The sequence below is a fragment of the Manis pentadactyla genome, chromosome X (assembly GCF_030020395.1).
Source record: "Manis pentadactyla isolate mManPen7 chromosome X, mManPen7.hap1, whole genome shotgun sequence".
Classification (NCBI taxonomy): Eukaryota; Metazoa; Chordata; class Mammalia; order Pholidota; family Manidae; genus Manis; species Manis pentadactyla.
Window position 1 is genome coordinate 12063089 of NC_080038.1, and position 20934 is coordinate 12084022.

Below are 20934 nucleotides of genomic sequence, written 5' to 3' on the forward strand. Positions count from 1 at the left end.
TTCCATTTTGGTAAATGCCACCACTTTCTACAGTTGCTCAAGCTGGGAACCTAGAAGTCATTCTTGATATTCGCCCTTTTCCCTCACTCCCTCATATAATCCTTCAAAAGTCCTGGCAATGTAGCTTCAGTCTCCTTGCCTGCTCCCTCCATTTCTGCTCCCTGCCCCTGCTACACCAGGCCCCCTTCAGCCACTCACCTGGATACCACAATGGTTTTGTCATTGTTTTCTTGGCCAACTCTCTTCTCTACTCTTGTCTTTTTTCCCACACAGTAGCAAGTGTGGTCTTTTTAGAAATCCTATCAGATCATTTATCCTCCTCCTAAAAACCCTCCAGCAATTTGCTTGTCATGTGTAGTTCCAAATTTAAAGCCCTACACTGATCTGTAGGGCTTGCATAAACTAGTCTCTGCCGACTTCTCCATCCTCTCTTCACACCTCTCACCCTTCCTCATAATCTGTCCCCCAGCCTCACTGACCGTCTGGCCGTTTCTGGGCCATCTCTTTCCTGCTGCAGGAAAGACCACATTGTCTCAAGGTCTTGGGTTCCTAGTGGTCTGTTCTTCCTCCTCCTTCCCACAGCTGTTTGCTCCTCCTCATCATTCAGGATTCATAGACTGTCCCCACCATCCTGTCTAAAATAGATCCTGTCAAATTAATTTATTAATGAAGGAACCAGCAAATAGTAAAGCTGGTTTAAGGAAGTATAGGAGAGTCAGAAGTATTTATAGTCAATGGAAAGAAAGACTGCTGGAATCAGATTGCTAAATTACATATAAAATTGATGAATGCCCTGTAGAGCAGTAAAACTGTAACTTACTGTACTGTTTTCTAAGATGGAATTAGTTTGCATTGCTATTAGGCAAGAATTAGTTGTTAACCATTTTCTGCAAGTTAATATCTACCCTTTCAGCATTGTAAAATGCCCAATAAAGAGTAAATAGTAAGTCAAAACAGTACATACCTCTAAGGAGTTAGGTAATCCTTAGATGGGCCTATTAGATAGTGCTTCTGTGTGACAATCTCTTCCCTACTTTATTCTCTTTCAGCACCTGCTCCTTTTAGCACTTTCATCAGTTTGTAAATACTCCTTTACAGGTTTCACTGATGTTTGTCTGTCTCCCTCACTAGTCTACAAGCTTCTCTAAGGAGAAGGGAGGAGGATCTGGTAACGCCTGTGCTGTCGGGCATTGTAGGCATTCAGGGCAAGTTTTGAATGATTGGATGAATGAAGAGGTGAATGTGCATGCGTAGGGAGTGAGATTTAATCCTTTGTCCATCTTTAAGCTCAAACAGTTGGAACTGAGATTCACCTTGAACTCCTGAGGGACACTTACAGTAAAGTCATCTTTTTCAGGCCCTGGTTCCCTGACTCATCTGTACTTGAGAATCACCTGGAGAGCTTTACATGCAAAATAAAAAATACATGTGCCTACCACCCCCCTCTCTGAAAAATCTCATTTAGTCTGGAGTATAGCCTGAGCATCAGGATTTTTAAGAGCTTCCCAGGTGATTCTTATGTGGAGCCAAGGTTGAGAGTGATTTCTGATGAAAGTCCAGTGGAGCATTTTCAAGAGCTGTGCTTAAACTCTGATGAGCACATATTTGGTTATACCAGGACCTGTAATGGGGTGAGGCAAGAGGCGCTTAGTATGCATAATTTAAGGGGCACTCACTGTCAGGGCCATGCAAGTGCAATTCTGCACTTGGCCTTGAGAGTGAGTGCCTCCTTAAATGTTGGCACCAAGCCTCTCTCTAGCCTCACCTTAGTTTGAGCAGTTAAACAAATGGTGGAACCATAGGATGACTTAGAAGGGCAGAAGGCCAGTGGTGGGGGCAGGATTGAGGACCAGTAGAGAATCCCTGACAGGGAAACCATGGGGTGAGCATTTGCCCTGAGAACTGCTGTACATTTCTTCTTCCTGAGGACTGGCTGTGAGGTGGGGTGAGAACTGAGGGAATCTGTAGACAGGGTCTAGAGTAGGGTTCTTCACCTTGTGCGATGGGCCCATTCAGCAGTCTGAGGTCTATGGACCCCTTCTTGAAATAATGGTTTAAATACATACAGAGACACAGGATTATAAGGGAAACCAATTATATTTAAATTAAAATCAAGATGTTAAAAATTGTTATATAGTAATATACATGCCTTTTTATTAATGTATTAAATAAAAGATTTAACAGTGATCTAAATAATTACTATACTTTGAAAGTAGTGATGAGCACAAGCAATACTTCAAGATGTCTACAGCAAGTGTAATATGACATAAAAATACCTGATCTGGATGGGTGACAAAGTTACAGGCACTGCTAATGAATGCTACAAGCAGTTTGTTGTCTGCGATCACCATGGAAAGGACTGCTAACTTTCGGTTGGGATTTGGAGCATAAAGATACAACTTTTCTTCTCATCTAAGATGACAAACCCCTTGATATCTCTCCATAGCCCTTTGGGAGTCTCTGAACCCCAGTAGTACAATAATGTGATTCACCCAGCCTTTAGGCCTGTGTTCCCCAAACTGGTTCCTGACTGGATAGTAGTCTGGCATAGTCTATAGTGAAAGGAGAAAGAATTAGGACAAAATGTGAGTTATTTATGAGATGAAATATATTCAGTTCTGAGATAGGTTTTTTTCCTTTTGTTAAATACCCTTTTATGAAATTGATCATGGGTAAGTGTAACTTACTGTCATTCCTCCAAAAAAAATTACAAGATCACCCTTCCCAAACCAATCTCCAATCTCCACTCTAGCTATATAGCTACCTATTTCCAAATTGGCAAGAGGTTTTTCCAGATTAATTGGTGGCTAGTGCAGGTAGGCAAGTAGAACTCTTTGACCAACCCAGATCTGGGTTGATAAGACTGACCTGATGTTTTTTTCCGAAGTAACTTCAGGAAAATGTGGGGGAATGGCTTCACTATGGAATTATAGAATATTATTGTCGTTGCTTTTTGTTAACCTATAAATAGCTGGTATAAATGAATTGGCAACAAAAAATAGTGGGAAGAGAAGGGAGCCCCAGTAGTCAGGAGTGTTGTGGTCATAATTCTCCCATTATATTGCTGCATGACTAAGACTAGGCCTGCCCTCGCCTTCCTGGGCTTATTTAGTTCCTTACTTGTAAGATATAGATATTCCAGCAGGTTTTCTCTAGATCACTTTCCAGATCTTAATGCTACAGTTTCATGCTGACTGTTCAGACTTGCAATACAAAGAATATTTTAGTTTTCAGGAAGACAGTATAACCTAGCAGCTATGGGTGTGAGCCCCAGCAATAGGACTGCCTAATTTTGAATCTTTTTTGCTTCATCACTCTTTTTTAATTGAAGTATCACTGATATACAATCTTATATTGGTTTCAGATGTACAGCACAGTGGTTCAGCAGTTACCCACATTATCAAATCCTTACCTTCTCTAGTGCAGTTACTGTCTATCAGCATAGAAAGATGTTACAGAATCATTGACTGTATATATGCTGTACTACCATCTCCATTTGCTCCATCTCTTTTTGTGTGCCCTCAGGTAAGTTAATCTCTTTGAGCTTCACATTGCTCACTTGGAGAAAGGGGTATATCCACAGTACCTGCCTTTTAATGGGCATAAAATCAGGTAATCTCTTTTCATACATTTGGAAAAGCATCTGAACTGTGCTATCTAACATGGTAGTCACTAGCCATAGATGCCTGACTGCTGAGCACTTGAAATCTGGCTAATGTGACTAAGGAATTGAAAATTTAAATTATTGAATTTTAAATAAAAAACTCAAGCAGTGTAAACTATTTTTTCATTAAGTTTTAGTAAGGCTACATCTTACTTCGACCATTGCATTGTGTAAGACAGGGATCAACAAACTTTTCCTGCAAAGGGCTAGATAGTAGATACTCTAGGGAGCCATATGGCCTTTGCTGTAACTACCCAACTCTGCTCTTGAACTGTAAAAGTAGATTGGACAATATGTAAACAACTGTGGCAGTGTTCCAGTAAAGCTTTATTCATGGACACTGAAATTTGAATTTCATATAATTTTCACATCATGACATGCTTTCTTTTGATGTTTTTCAAACATTCAAAAGTATAAAACCTGTTCTTAACCCACAAGCTGTACAGAAATGGGCAGTGGGTTAGATTTGGTTCATATCCCCCAGATAAATGAATTCATGTGCATCAAAAAACATTTATAAGAAAGTTCATAGCAGCTGTATTCATAATGGCCTCAAATTGGAAACCACCTGAATGTTCATCACAAGAGAATGGATTAAAAATGTCAATGTATTCATAAAAATGGATTATGCCGTAGCAATCTAAAAGCATGAACTGTGTCTGCATACAATGCATTGAATGATTATCAGAGACAAAATGTTGTGAAAGAAACTAATCACAGGGGTAAATACTGTCTAATTCCATGATGGGAAGTTCTATAATGGCAGAGGAAACCTGTGGGGTTAGAAATTAGAGGTTGCCGAGTGGGACAAGGGGAGCGGATTAACTAGAAAGGGGTGTGAAGGGAAATCTATGTGATGTAAATGTATCTTATTTTGGTTGTTGTTTATATGTACATTTGTCAAAACTCTTCAAATGGTACCCTTAAGATCTATATAAATTATTCTGCCATACAAATACTCTTTACATAATTTAAAAAGAAATCTATTAGTTGTCATCATTTAACATGTTTCTTAGTAAAATCCTTATTTCTGGCCACAGTGGTCCACAGTCCCTCATGGCCGCCATCAGCTAGAGCTGTGCTGTTCCAGCCAGGGTAACCAGTAGCCAAACTAGTGTGGCTGCTGAGGACTTGAAATGTGGCACATCTGAACTGTGATGTAGATAAAATACACATGGCAGTTTGAAGACTTAGTCTGAAAAAAGAATGTGAACTATTTCATTAATAATTTTTTATGCTGATTGCATGCCATAATGATAACATTGGGTTAAAATATATTAAAATTTCACTTTTTTTACTTTAAAAATTAAATAAATTATAATAAGAAAACATAAAATTTACTATCGTAACCATTTTTCAGTGTATGGCTCAGTGGTATTAAGTATATTCAGATTGTTGTGTGACCGTCACCACCATCCATCTTCAGAATGCTTTTTTTTTTTTTTTTACTTTGGATAATTTTTAATTGTGCAAGCAATTCCACTGTAGTTTTGTGCAAATACATCTTGAAACATCTAAACACAGGTTATTTAATGTACCATATTACCTTATTAATATAGAACTAAATCACATTTTATTTGTATCAGTTTCTTTAGGCAGGGATAAAGACAACAGTTTCCTCTACTTTTATTCAAGAATTGCTCTGGATACCCTGGAAATTAAGGGTATATATGGTTAAAAGAACCTAATTAAAAATAGAGAAAGTAGTTTGTCAATTGAGAGAGGTATTACAAAAGTTCAAAATGTAGTTTGAGGAAGTTACCAAATGAGTTTGCAAGGTATCACCTAGAAAGATGTATAGACATATATTCTTTTGCCAGTGTAAAATTGTGTTGTATTCATGGTGGTAATATAATTCTCAGGTGCATCACAGGTCTTAGGAAAGAAATTACTCTTAATACTTAATAGATGATATTTGTATTTTAGCCAGTAGGAATTAATGATATTTTTTCCTTGTTTTAAGGGCTTTAACAGTAGGAATATAAATTAATCCAAATAATTTTTGTACTCTGGAAAACTGTCCACAAGACCTAGCAGTTAGCCTTTTTCTCACAATTAAAAATTATGTCTCTCCAATACATGTGATTGCAAGTATTTGAATTTCAATTATTTAGTCAATCCTTGTTAGGGGATTTTGTATTTTTTGGTTACATGGATGGAGGATTTTCACAAAGCAATGCAATAATAAATTGTATAACTCTAACAACATAACACATTAATTTGTATACATTATTTCTTTCATATTCTTAATGACTCCAGTATATGGGAATTACTGTTATTGTTGTTTAAAATGTGCTGTGTTAATTGTATATGCCCTCTTATGTCCATTCTGGGCAAGTGAATATTATTTTTATTGTAGTCTATTCAGTCCATATCTTTCTATATAAAATTTCTTAGAATATTCTCCTTGATACTTCTGAAAAGTACAAATATAAATTTGTTTTTTTAGTTCATTAGCCGCTCTTTTGTTTTTTTTTTTTTTGAGAGGGCATCTCTCATATTTATTGATCAAATTCAGAATGCTTTTCATCTTACAAAAAGGAAATTCTGTACCCATTAAAAAACAACTCCCCATTGCCTCTTCCTCTGGCAACCACCATTCTGCTTTCTGTTGCTGTGAGTTTGACTAGTGAGCCCTCATATAAGTGATATCATACAGTGCTTGTCTTTTTGTGACTGGTGTTTTCACTTGAAAAAATTTCTTGTAATGTCCTACTATCCAATTTATTATTATGTATGTGGCTTGCATTATATTTCTAGTGGACAGCATTGAAGGACAGTATTGAAGGACAGTGAACAGCAGCTGCCAGTTTAGATAGGACACAGTCTCTCTGCCCAGCCCCGCCTTTCCCCTTGTGATTTGCCATTTGTTACTTCATTTATACTATTTATGTTTTCTGAAGTGGATTGAGGAAATTGAACTATTTCTTATATTCATGTTTCCATCAAACCTAGAAAAACGAAGTTTTCCCTTAATTTTTAGAGACACATGTTTAAAAAAGGAGGAAAACTAGTTTTCTTTGTGGAAGGGAAAATATATTTAATATACAATGCGTTTCTGTGTTCAAAGACTACAACCTAAGATACCATTATGAAACAAACTATTGCCTCAGATGGCTGTACTCATTGTCTGCTTGGCCCCTGTAAACATTTAATTCAAACTCTCGTTTACTGTGCGTTAATTCAATTTGGGGGAAAAGATTCTAACCAGCTACTACAAATGGATCTTCTCCTGTGATTGCTTGACATATATAGCTAGATAGCAAATACTTTATTAATTTTCTAATGAAGTTTCACTATTGGTGTATATGGTACTAGGGAAAAATATTTCGATTGAATATTAACAAACTAGAGTTTCATTTTTTAAAAGCTAGCAGTAGCTTAAGGGAAATTAACATTTCCAATGATAGGAATATTATGATGCATGGTTACAAGTCTGTTAAGTGAGAGTTGCTTAAAATCACATAGCCAAAGAAAGTATGACAGAAATTCAGTTGTATTTTGTCTTTTGCTGTTTGCTGGCTGGCTGGGGGAGACGTTCTTTCCCAGGTGAACAGTTCTGGAGAAATGCCATATTCAGGGAAGGAGAATGTGTGAAGTGATAGTGTCCTAAAGGGTAGCTGGGAGCCCTAGTAGAGTAGTTGATATTGATCATACCATGTTTGTATTCCATTATTCCTGGAGTTATCTGTTGAACGCCAGTAAAGCACTGGTGGGGGATCTTACAAATGCTGAGCTTTTACTTCTTTTTTCCCTCAAGTAGTGCTTGAAAGTTAAGTCATCTTGTGGGTAGATCAGGCTGCAGATTATTTTATGTGATCTTGTTCCATCTTTTTTTAAGATCCTTTTTGCAGACTGAGCTGAAACAAATACCTTTCTGAGAAGAGAATCATAAGATTAATTTATATTTGATTTACTGAGAATCTAGATTTTCTTTTGAAGTCCAGTCCTGCCTTGAGTGCTGGAGAGCTGCCAAGGTTGGGAAACATTAAAAATGGTGGCCATCCTCTCTTTAGAGATGAGTCTTGGTTTAATTTTCCAGATTGGTTATTCTATTTATGTCTCTTGGGCCTTTGGCTGATTGATCACACAGGGATTTGTCATCTTGCCCACTTCTTTGAATCAAATGTGGACATAGCAACTAAAAATAAACATGATGTGGATATTAGAGAGCCAGGGGCCTTCTTTGCCTGGGGAGCTAGGATACTTGCTTGCTGTTGCTAAGATGTTTTCTGGCTTTAGCACAGCATCAATCATTGGAAGAGCAGCTGTGTTTTTGGACTAGAGAGCTGATGGAAGTGCAAAGGCACACTGATGAGTATTCTCCTGAACAATGGATACAGATGCAAATCATTATGCATAAGCCATAATATTATCCCCACTTTTGGAGTTCTTTGTGTTGTGTGATTGTGTGTTAGTTGCTGTGCTGAGAATGAGAAGTGTGCCAGAGAATCATTTCTGGTTTCAGCGTAGTTTTGTCAGATATTTGGAAGTAAATATAGCAGACTATGGCATTTCAGCTCTTTGTAGCATTGTGAGTGTGGCTAATGGTTTTCACAGTAGAATCTGGCTGAACGTTGGACTGATTGCTCTAATTTGATACCATTTTCCTTATTCCATTATGAAAACACAACTGCTGATTGAGTGTGAAAATTCCTTAGGGAATGACATAGGGTGGGAAACTATTCTTTCTATCCAGTAAGTTTGCCCTAGGAATAGGGGCAGTGGGCGCTGGTTAACAGCCAGCTCTGCCACAGAGGAGCTGCATGCACTTGGGGATGTTACTTAGCTCTTTTGTGTCTGTTTCCACATTGGAAAGGTGGTTAATGATAGTCTTAACAAATCAAGTTGTGAGGATTAAATGAGTTAATATTTGCAGATTTTAATATAGTGTCTGGCATGTAATAAGCACCGTGTAAGTTTTGCCTGCCACGTTTGTTACTTATTGTATTTACTCACTACCACATCCTTTCTCTTGGTGCTGTACTAAAAGGGCTGAAATGGAAGATCAGTCCAAAATCTTCATTTGTTCTGCAGTGATTTGACAATATTTAAAAATGTTAAACTAGAATACCTTGGTAAAACAAGCATTTTTCTATTATGACATTATTATATATCATAACAATAATAATAATATAGGAGTCCTCACTGTATAAAAATAAAAATTTAATCTGTATTTACTGCTCTGGAATTTTTCCTCAAAAGTGATTCATCTTTTGTCCACGAGGTTCTCCTTTAACAGTCTTAAAGTAGTCTCATTGGAGCTTCTCTGATTCTGGTTCTAAAGAATTGCCACTGCCTCGTTTTGTGATGTCAAAGACCGATGGTGACATGCGATTTGGAAACCTGGCTGAGCTGCATGGGACTAAAGTTCACATTCCATATTTGATCCCAGAAAAAAATACCTTCAAAAGAATGGATGATGAAGATAAACAGGTAAACAGTCTGATCAGGTATGTCCATGTGATTCTGACATGAAACCTCATGTAGCAGTACCTCATGTCTGCTGTCAAGCTTCCAGCAAATCTCATCATCTGGGGTTCAGTTACAGACTTGGAAGTCAGCCAGTGAAGTTTCCTTGTAGCAAGGAAAAGAGACTAATGAATAGAAATTACCATGAGCCACCCATGGGCTCTCTAGAGTTTAATGTAGAATTGTGTCTACAGTCAGGCTCCTGATGTAGCACACTTATTTGATTTCTGTACTCAGCATTTCCAAGTGGGTTCTTTGAAATGTAACTTCCAACAGTTTTTAATAGGTCTTCTCCAAAAAAGTCTGGAGAAAATGTTTCTGTGGTTAAATATGTTTGGAGAATGCTGCTTCATATCCTATTTTGGAGGGAAGCACTAAATCTACAGTCTTGGAGATCCACAGTGCACATGAGCATATTAAAGGCCATGAGAAGTCTTGTAAGAAAGAGACCTAGAGATCTGCATTTTCTAAACTTTGAGTAGGGAATCTTTTTGGGGGGAGCATGTTTGGGAAATGCTGCTATTACACATTTATCAGGTTAGGAACAAGAATGGAGAGGGTGGGCTTTTAAAAGTAGACCATTAATTGCAATAGTCAGGCGGTGGTTGGTAGACAAAAGTAGAAAATACCAGAGTAAGCCTATCTAGAAGAGGTAAATAGCCTTACACCTTAGTAAACCCTGAGGGCATTAAGGTATACCCCATACTTCTAATAAGACACTGAATCATGCAGAAAAGTCAAATTATATTCAATATAATATATTCTATAAGGCAAAAAAATTTCTTATATTTTAGGAAAATGAATCAAAATGTTTTTGAACTACACTGAATACTAAAGGATTAAGTCAGAAAAATAATTTATATGGCTCACCCTGATAATGCTGGATATATGAGGTATTGCTGCAGACGTTTTATATTTATAGCTGAGGTGTAGCATGTCTTCTTCAATAACCCATATACTGTTGCTTTCATAATTCTGATACATTTTAAACTAGCTCTTCAGGGATATATGTAAAAAGGAGTATAGGATTTTTCAGTCAATATTCTTTGACATGTTTTCCTACCAGCATTTGGAGAGTAATAAGGGTCCACTATTCCAGGTGGTTGAGGCCTTGGGAAATTTCAAGGCCCCATTCCCTGGCTGTGAGATTGAGGAGCCATCCTGTTTCTTCAGGCTGGGTTTATGTTAGGCCCACCCAATCTGTGGGTGTGAGCTCACACTTAAAAGTAAATATTTGTTTTTCTTGAAGAAGTGTATTTGATCAGTATCTCAGATTGCTTTTTTTTTACACTAAGAACACCTGTATAGTCTCTGTGTTGATAAAGAAGTACTGTTCTCTTGTTACTTGGGTAGTCCAGTTACCAGTTCTGTTGGTAGCATTAAAACAAAAAAGAGGAGGAAACCCAGAAGCAGAGTAAGGTTGCTTACCTTGCCTAGTGTCCTACACAAAGTTCACACTTGAAGTGAGATTCAAATAACAGCTTCTTAAGGCTCCATCTTAATGTTTAGGAGTGGATTAGTTAGAGTGGTTTGCCCATAATGAATTGTTTTGTAATATCTCAAGATTTAAAAAAAGCTAGCATTTTACTTTGGTATAGTAAGTTCCAAGAATATTTAGTATTAAGCATTTTAAATAATTTTTTTTGAGAGGGCATCTCTCATATTTATTGATCATATGGTTGTTAACAACAATAAAATTCTGTATAGGGGACTCAATGCACAATCATTAATCAACCCCAAGCCTAGTTCTCAACAGTCTCCAATCTTCTGAAGCATAACGAACAAGTTTTTACATGGTGAACAAGTTCTTACATAGTGAATAAGTTCTTACATGGTGAACAGTACAAGGGCAGTCATCACAGAAACTTTCGGTTTTGATCACGCATCAGGAACTATAAACAGTCAGGTCTATTGAGATTATTCGTTTGATTTTTATACTTGATTTATATGTGAATCCCACATTTCTCCCTTATTATTATTATTATTATTATTTTTAATAAAATGCTGAAGTGGTAGGTAGATGCAAGATAAAGGTAGAAAGCATAGTTTAGTGCTGTAAGAGGGCAAATGTAGATGATCAGGTGTGTGCCTATAGACTAAGTATTAATCCAAGCTAGACAAGGGCAACAAAACATCCATGGATGCAGAAGATTTCTCTCAAAACAGGGGGGGTGAGGTTCTAAGCCTCACCTCTGTTGATCCCCAATTTCTCTCCTGATGACCCCCCTGCGACTGTGCCTGTCTTAGGTTGTTCCTCCCTTGAGGAATCTTACCCGTCTCTGGCTAACCAGTCATCTTCCGGGGCCATACAGGGAGATGTAAAGTTGGTAAGTGAGAGAGAAGCCTTATTGTTTGAAAAGGTTAGCTTTTTACTTCTTTGCAGATTTATGCCCTGTGGCTTCTATGCCCAGCATTTGTCTTGAGGTATCTTTACCACTTGGAAGAATTATGATACTCGGTAATTTTGATATGAGGCACGAATTCTACTTAGGGGTTGTAATTATGAAGGAAGAAGAGAAGCTATAGAAGTAGCAGATGGAAGAAAACATGGGAAGATTGATTATTTCTTTGACATATCTTCTTGTAGTGCATTTTAAATAATTTTTAAGAATATTCACATTTGCTGGAAGATGTGATAAGTGGTAAATCCAAGAAGTAGGAGCTTTTATTAATGAATGAAAATGGAATCTATCCACAAAGAGGTCAAGATTGGGGAGTATGAAGTCATGCATGTGATCAATGTCTTTAATTTTTCAAAGGAATATATTATTGGAATAACTAGGAGTGTTTCAGTCTTGTTTTAGTAATCTAGGTAACTGAGCACTGGGGAGACTTTATTCTCTGGGAGACTTTTGAGTCCTCAGACATTGCTTTTTAGCCATTTACGTTTTTGAGAGAACATTTCCTCCATTTGTTAGATCAGCCAGTTCACCAGCAATAGAGTTACATTATACTTCATAACTGCAGCTCAGAGTGCCAGGCTTCTGGAGTGATCACCTCTGAACTCTGCTCTGGTTCTTTGAAGCAGGAAACACAGTCTCCCACGATGTCACCCCTCGCCTCCCCTCCTTCTTCCCCGCCTCATTACCAGAGGGTACCCTTGAGCCATGGCTACAGCAAACTGCGGAGCAGCACAGAGCAGATGCATCCAGGTAAGAGGCCATCCCAGGCAGTGTCTTAGAGACTCCTCCATCTGTCAGGCAGCAATGCCACCAGCTGCTGGATCTCCTGACTTAATTACCACTGTCTTTGGACATGTGGCTCAATTTAATTTTACACTCTCAAGCCAGGTTTAAAAAAAAAGAACGAAATGTATCTTAGTAATGTCACGTCTCCTGTCCTACAAGCTAGTTCATCTTTAGACTGGTAAACAATGGTTTAGATGATTTAAACCTTCATACACAGATTTCATTACACAGGAACATGACATATTTAGGGTTTGTATTGTTTGGGAATTGTTATTCCTTTTCTGCAAACATACCAAACATATTTATATAATAACTGCTGTTATGAAACTACATAAAAAATATTAACTATGCAAACCAAAAGCAACAGAGTTGATTCAATCTTTAAAGACTGATCACATAAGTGAAAATATTTAGTTTCTGTTTGGGAATAAGAATAAGGGAAATGCTAGGGGGACCATTTTGCTGAGAAGTATATGAAGTGCCCAGCTGTGGGGTAGCTTGCTATGTTGACCATGTTAGAGGCAAAATAAGTTAGTTGGTTTTGAGGATGACTTGCAGAGTTGGCTGCCTAGGCTGCAGTGCTTAAAGCTCCATGAATTCACTGCAGCATCTTATCCTCCTGAGGCTCAGGTTCCTATAAGATATGACCAATTAAAGGTATTCTAGAATTGGATATCTGTAGCTTCCTCCCCTTTTTTTTATTTTGTGAGCCGTGGTTGAAAATGACCCAGTTTCTGCAGGTTTTGCTGCATTGAAAATAGTGGTGACTTCTAGAGGGACACATATAAAAATGTATGCTAGGCTGGACTAAAGAGAGGCTGCAGTCTTGCAGAGAGAAGCAGGTGTGGCATAATGGAAAAATCTTTCAATTGGAATGTGAAAGTGTAGATTTATGTGACTAGCTATGTGACATTGGGAAAGCCATTTAACTGTTTTGAACCACGATTTCCTGTCCTCTTCTAAAATGGAGTAACAGTATCCTATAGGGGTGTTGTGACGATTAGTGAGAATGTGAATATAAAATCTGATTTGAAATTAAGTCCTATGCAAATGTGAGATAATGTTGTTAAGGGATAATAACAAAAAAATCTCTCCTGAAACTTGAATGTCCTATTGGGAATTGAGTTTTCTAGGTCTAACCATTGATTAGGAGACTGTTACGTTGCTTCTGAAAGGAAATGGGGTTGAGAATTCTTCATTTTCCTTTTATAGTTTCTCTTGCCTGATTGCCCTAGTTTTAGAAGAGGGTTTTTTTTTTTTTATTGCTAATCTTATTTGGGCTTGGAATTTGGGAGTCCTCTGCCTAGTGTGGTGCCCTGTTTCTTAATTCCCAGGTGAAATACTTTTTTTTCTACTGAATCAGGCTATCACCAAGTTCTACCTTTTTTGATACTCCTTTAAAAAACTTGTCTATACACTTTCTTTACTTCAAGCCCCATTCTCTCATTCCATTTAAATTGGGCTTCATTTCCCTCATTGGAAAGGAAATAACGTGCCTCTCTCCATCTTTCTTGACTCTTAGTAACCTATGTCAAGGTTGTACACGCCTTCATTCTTTTCTATGCTTTTTTTAAAAAAAAGGTTAAATTTACACATGATAAAATACACACATTTAAAATTTTCAAATTGAAGTTTAACAAATGGATACACTCATGTAGACACCACTTGAGTCAAGAATAGAACATTGCCATCACCCCAGAGATGCCCCTTTCCAGTCTATTTGCTGCCCACCCCCCCACCGTGCAAGCACTGTTCTGGTTATTATCACCATGGATTAGTTTAGTCTCTTCTAGAACTTCATACGAATGGAATCATATCGAATGACTGTACTCAGTCTGCTGCCTTTCCCTCAGCACAATGGTTGAGATTTATCCATATTGTTATGTATATTAGTAGTTTGTTCCTTTTTATTACTCAGTAGTTTTCCATTGTGTGAATGTTTCAGTTTGGTGATCCATTCTCCTGTTGATGGACATTTGGTTCATTTCCAGTGCCTGGCTGTTATGGATAAGGGTACTATGAACATTTGTGTACCAGTCTTATGTGAGATATATTGTCATTTCCCTGGCACCTTGGAGTGGAATTGCCAGACCTTAGGGTAGGTGTATATAAACTGCCAGAGCATTTTACAATGTGCTATATACTCCCACTGGCAGTGTGTGTGAGAGTTCAGTGCTCTGCGCCAGCACTGGTGTTTGGTATTCTCAGTAGTTTCTTTTTCTTAAGTGTTTTTAATTTTAGCCATTTTGTTAGATGTGAAGTGACATCTCCTTGTGGGCACTCTTTCATACTTGAAACATTCGTTTTCTAAGTTTCTGTTACCCCTTCCTGGTTTTTCTCCTACGTCATGATCCTTAAACTTGAACTTTTCTTCCAGAGGGTTCTCCTTTGCACAGCTTACCCACAGAGAGGAGGAATCTGAACAGTTTTCTGTTTCTCAGGGAATTGAGTTTTCTAGGTCTAACCATTGATTAGGAAACTGTTAGGTTGCTGTACCTGGGAACAAAGTCATTAAGAAATAAAAGATTTACAGTTGTTTCCATTTAGACTTCTCTATCTATCTAAGTCAAAGGAAGGGAGAGTTTTTCCATCTGTAAGTTGGGTCCATCTTATGATTTTTGCTTCTAATTGATACTGTTTACTTTGAAACTGGTTCATTCTTATTTTTATAATGTCTGTGGATTTCCTCCCAAAGGATTTTCTTTGCCTGTCTGCTTCCTTTTCTGTCGTATCTCTTTAGGTTAAGAAGTAAGAGAAGCCCACATGTCTTCATTCTCCCCACATTTTCAGAACTCAGTTTCCATCTGTTTTCTTAACTCTTCCTCTCTCGCCCTCACAATGCCATCAATGCATGTGACAAATCTAGGATTCTCTTTCCTATTTCTGTATACCACCTTCCCTTTGATCTATATAATGGCATCTCTAAAACCTGTTCAACCTCAGTGCCTCTGGTACTAAGCATTCAAGAATTATTAATTTATGCCTCTTTCAGAAACGAGTTTTGCTCTGGGATAATTTTCTTGGAGTACATTTTTCTGGGGTCATTTCCTTGTTCAAGTTTCTGCCATGATTCCTGGCTACTGGGGCATTTGTGAAATGTATGCTTTAAATCAGCCTGAACATCTTCAGAACAACCTGTGATTCAGGCCCCTGTTCACCTTCTCTCCTGGGCTCCTGGATATAGCTCTAGTTAATGTTCATTGGGTAAGTCTTGTGCACCAGGCATTGTGCAGAGGTCTTTGTGTACATTATTTTCTTCTTATCACAACCCTCAGAGGCAGTAACTGCTATTCATAGTTTTTAAAAATAATGTTTAAATCAGAGTAATACATGTGTATAGTTAAATAATACTTTAAATGCCTGTAGTCAAAAACAACTGTTCTTCTCATTCAACCTGTTTCTGATTTCCAGGGGTGACTACTTTCAACTTTTTTACTTGTTTCTTCTGATATGTAATGTTTATTTCAAAAATCAAGTTCTGCTTTTTGTTATACATTTTATTCTGAAAATGTCAATTCTAGGTATCTATTCACTTAAGAACCTGGGCTGGGATGTGAGTTTTTTCTGATGTCAAATATTTCTTATTTCTGCCTATTTCTAGCTTGTGTGATTTTAGGTTTTTACTTTTTTGAGCCTCAGTTTCCCTTATCTGTAAAGTGGAATAATCTCTACCTCAGAGGTTTGCTGTATGGAGCATATGAGAAATGTTGCATAAACATTTGTGCCTGTCACAGTTTCTGGCACATTGTAGGTACTCTGGTGTTCCCTAGTATTTTGTTTATGTTTTTAGAATCTAGTACCTGTTTTGTTTTTGAAGTTCTCAAGTATTCTTGAAAGTCACCTAGGTACTCATTGGGTTGATTACGGCTGTAGAGTCTATTGTGCAGTTACTTGTGGTCTCTGTTCTAGTTTGACACTGAATCTCAGGGTGATGAAATCTTTAGGATTCATTTATACACTTCTCCTTGGAGAAAGTTACTTCTATTTCCTTATTAAACCTTTTGTAAGGGGTTATAAGAATTGTTTATTTTGCATTGAGTTGCGTGTTTTGAGTTTTATTTGGGAGGAAGGCGAGTAGAGGTAATAAGTAACACTTAACCTTTTTAACCTCCTGAGTTCGGATCCAGTTGAGGAATGAGACAGGAGTCAGGACCATGATGGTTTGACGATCAGCTGTTGTAGTGAAAGAGCAGATCAGGGCACATGTCTTTTAGATTTGTGACCAGATGGGCTTCAGACACTGACCTTTTCAGTCATAGGCAGGCATAGCCAGCCTAGGCTTCCCGCAAGAGTAGAAAAAGTTGCCATTGAGGCCAGGCCTCTTCAAAAATGATCCCCCCATGCGGCTGAGTCTTTGTTTAAGCCTTGCTGATGAGGTGTGTCTGTCTCTTCCAAGGGAAGGCCTTTGTGGCAGGGGGACTGGATCTATGGGCCAGATGGCTTCCCTCATATGTGTCCCTCCTGGGCAATAGAAGCTCCTGCCCTCTGAGGAGAACCAGAGGTCTGTGGGATCAGCTCCCCATGGAAAGCTCATGACCACTAGTAATGCAACCACGGTACGGTTTACTGTGGTTTAAACCTTCCAGCATTAAGAGTTTAATTAGGTATTCTGTCAAAATGGAATGATCTTAAAAATCCTTCTTCAAAGACAATGCCTGCTTGCTAGCTGAGACCTGTTTTTTAAGATCTGCATTATGAGCTTCCTGTGTATGTTTCTTTTGAAGTTTTTGCATTTTTAGTCCATTGTTAGCAGGGTCTGAAAATCTACTTAATGGTTTGCCAGGCAATGATTTTAGTATTTGAATGTGTTTTAATGTATTTTAATGTGTTAAGCTGTTGCATTCCAGTTCCTTGGAAGCAATACCAAAAGCAGATGTTGAGCCCAAGAGTGGTTTGTTGTCCTTGGTGTGCTGTTGTTATACCTTCTTTATTTTAAAAGGGTCAAAGTGTACTAAAGGTGATGCCATACTAGGCTGCACTGCTCTCCCTACCTAATTTTATTTATCAAGATGCTACAGAAATAAAGCATTTTGCTTATTTCTGTACTTCCAAAAACTTGAACTGTTAACCCACAGAGATCAGAAATGGTTTCATCTTGGGTGATAATTTCTCCTTTCTACTGGAACTGAATACTACCTGGTTATGATTAATTGTTTTCCTACCATATTGGCAAGGTCATTATTAAGTGTTATAGAATTGAAAGGAATGAAAAACTACATTTGTTTTGTGGATTAAGAACTTTTTTAAAAGTTAGCAAAGTTCTTTTCAGTTTGGTTATGGAATGATAAAATAATACATATATGATACATTTATCTTTCTTTGTATTTTTCTCTACTTGGTTTTACATTTTTTCCAATGGGGTAAAGAAGACAGTGCCGTTTATTAAAAAAAAAAATGATAATGTTAAGTGTTCAAAATGCCTATTTTTTTGCTTCTTTGCAGGGTGGATGATGAATGGAAGACTTTTAACCAGTAGGGTATATATAGAATTTTCTTATATTTAGAATTTGAACACTTAAAACATGGCACTTTTCTAACTGCTGATTGCTTTCTATCCCATTTTAGGTTCTCCCCATTCTACTCTTATAATTTATTCCTAATCCTTAACCTGATGTAAATGTTTTCCTGTTTTACCATGAATTGGTTGAATGTCTAGATTGTTTAGTTAAATTGTAGCCAGGGGCATCAAGGTTTGTTTGTCCTAAGTGGCCCTAGGCATGTAAACTCTTAATTCCTCTGCGAATTCTTCCCTGAAGAGCAGATGCTCTATCAGTTTGAGTGTGAAGTGGTAAAGTTTGGGTGGAATCTGTGTACCATGCTGACTCTCTTTTGCTGTTTCAGCTCCTTATGAGGCTAGACAGCCCCTCGTCCAGCCTGAAGGACCCTCATCGGGGGGCCCAGGGGCCAAGCCCCCTCGGCACCAGGCCTCCCTTATTCGGGTAAGTGATTTTGAGGGGTGCTGCTGGTGGGTGACTTTGGACACATGGTTTTTTGATGGGCTTGCTTGCTCTCTCATTTTTTTTCAAGGAAGAAGTAAAACTGCCCCCTCGTGCAAATATTGCACTTCTTATTCTGTTGCTTATACATTTTCCTAAATCTATTTTATTCTGTATGTTTCTATCCCTTCTTAGTATGTCTAGGCCAACTCAACCTGGTTCTTTGTCTTTGCTATGTCTCAAATTTCCTTCCACCTTCATCTGCCTAGTCATTAGGTGCCTCCTTCAAGAGAGTTTTACTTTTTCCAAAGCAGCCTATCTTATCTCAGCCTTACTCTTTATTACTCATTCAGGGCATAGTTAGCTGTTGCCCGTTTGTTTTGTGCCTCCAGTTACACCGCAAGCTTTTGGAAGGCAAAGGTAGTTCTGTATTCTCTCTCAGTGCCTGGTCTCATGCTGTTTGGAGAACAGTCACTTTGCAAATGGCAACAACTACTGTTTCCTTCGTGTAATAGAGAAACAAAATATTAGGGCAGAAGCACAAGTGATACCTCAGTTTCTCTTGGCTACACCAGAGCTTAGAAAATTTCAGCTTCCCTTTCTCCAGTATTTTCCTTTGGCTGAAGAGCTCTTATTTCCCCCGCCCCTTCTTAAAAAAAGTGTGTGTGTGTGAGTGTGTGTGTGTGTGTGTGTGTGTGTGTGTGTGTGTGTGTGTGTGAAAACTGGGTTCACTTGACCCTAAAGACAAGGGACCCTGCTGGGTGGTTTGTATGACATTTCAATTGTCCAGCTTGGGGAGTCCCATAAAGAGGTGGCCGCCTGGGTGTTGCACCCAGAACTGTGTATGCGTAGGAAGCACTGTTTTATCTATTAGTATAGATGAGTTAACTGTGGCCGAGGTCAAGTAATGGGGTCTAAGGCTTCATTCGTAACTAGTAAGAGGCAGAGCCAGAATTTGAACCAGTCCTGCCTGGTGTCAAAAGCTGCATTGACAAATACTTTGCTATACATTACAGCCCCATATTACAAGGAGGCTAGGTTCTGGAGTTGCTGCATAAAGAAACATTGAGTGTAGTAAAAGATATTCCTGAAAATCCCTTATTGGTATTGGCACTGGGGAGCCAACATGCCTTTTCCTCCTAGGTCCAGTAGAGCTCAGTTTTACCCCCAAGTTGGAACACAGAACTGTTTCTTCAGCTGAGCCCCAAATGTAGTAGCTGGCTGTGTTTAGAGGTCCTGTGGTATGAAAATACGTGTCTTTAAACATGAGAATCACATACACTGTGGAATGATGGTTACATTAGGAAAGGTATGGAAGGGACTGGGAGTCATCCAAAAAATCTCTGGGGTGTGGCTGTGCATGTTTCTGGAGAGTGTATTCTAGTTCTGTGGAGACCAAATCCTGTATGGTTAGAATCCTAGTCAAACAAGCCGTTAGTCATGAACTTCCCAGTGGTTAGATGGGGCTCACTGGGCTCTTAACTACCTAGTCCCCTAGATGGGAGGGACATGAGCTCTCACTTGGGTTGATGTCCTGTGACTTCTCTTGTAATATCTAGGTCTGTTTCTCTGCTGATAAATATGCTTCTTGGGTACTTCACCTGACTTCTGTTTGCTAAATAACAAGTAAGTGTCAGGAACTATGTTGAGGATACAAAAATTAGGTCTAACACTTCAGGTCCCTGCCCTCATAGAGCTTAATAGGCTATGGGAGAAGATGACCATTAATCAAACCATCACAAAGTAAATATATAATTATGATATGTGATGTGAGGGGGAATCACACTGCGCCTTGAGGAAAATGGAGGGGTCTTACTTATGACCTTGGCAGGCAGGGGGTGATAGAAGAAGGCTTCTAGTGGAGAGTAACATTTGAGTTGAAACAAGACAGAATCATAGGTAACCAGGTGAAGGGTGTGGGGTGGGGGAGTAGGCGAGAAGACTGAACATACAAAAACATTTCTATGTGCTTAGCATTTTATGTACATCCTTTCTCTCAGTGCTCACAGCTGTCTTAGGAGATAGTTCCTGTAATTATCCCATTTTTCAGATGACAAAACCTGAGGTTTAAAGACCTTATTTAATTTAGCCAAGGTCACAACTGGAAGTGGTAGGGCTGGAGTTAAAATGCTGAACACAGTTTAGTCCTTGGCTCAGAAACCAATGAATGGTGATGTCATCTGTTTAAGCTAAGGGGTCCTGGATGAAAAACTGGTGTTTCAGGTATTTGGAGGAGAGCTCAATGTTGGATGTTGGGACTTAAGCTTTTGTGTTAGCCTACAGGAGGTGTCAAAGAGATGGTAGGATATATGAGCACTGGGGAGAGCCAGGGCTGCATTTAAGTATTTGGCAGCAATTGACCATTCAAAGGACTTCACTGTATAGTGTAGATAAAACCAGACAGGTTTTCATCTAGGCCCAGCCAAACTCGGTGTGACCTCAGACAAATCCCTTCTGTTTTCTGCAACGTGGATGACTTGGAATGGATTTAATAGTCCAGTGTAATAATTTGCAACAGTCTGATTCCCTTAGTGTTTGCTTGGCATCAGTAGAGGCCCACCCCGCCATTGCTGCCCACGCCCCCTGATCCCCTCCTGTTTGGAGCATTTGTTCTGTTTAAGATGAGAGCAAGGGGCCTTTCTTGGGACAGAAGTTTGTGGTTTTCATGGCTGAT

At 38.5% G+C, this 20934-nt stretch overlaps 1 protein-coding gene across 14 annotated transcripts in view; it reads left to right on the forward strand.

Moving 5' to 3' along the window:
• REPS2 (RALBP1 associated Eps domain containing 2) overlaps positions 1-20934 on the forward strand; it is a 274803-nt gene that overhangs the window by 95267 nt on the left and 158602 nt on the right. For 10 of the 14 annotated variants that reach the window (XM_057496022.1, XM_036912894.2, XM_036912895.2 and 7 more), the window contains exons 3-5: positions 8952-9100; positions 12162-12288; positions 18166-18263. In XM_057496022.1, the coding sequence (XP_057352005.1) occupies positions 8952-9100; positions 12162-12288; positions 18166-18263 (374 nt within the window). The remainder of the gene's footprint in view (positions 1-8951; positions 9101-12161; positions 12289-18165; positions 18264-20934) is intronic. The other 4 variants (XM_057496020.1, XM_036912896.2, XM_036912897.2 and 1 more) reach the window with 1 other exon arrangement.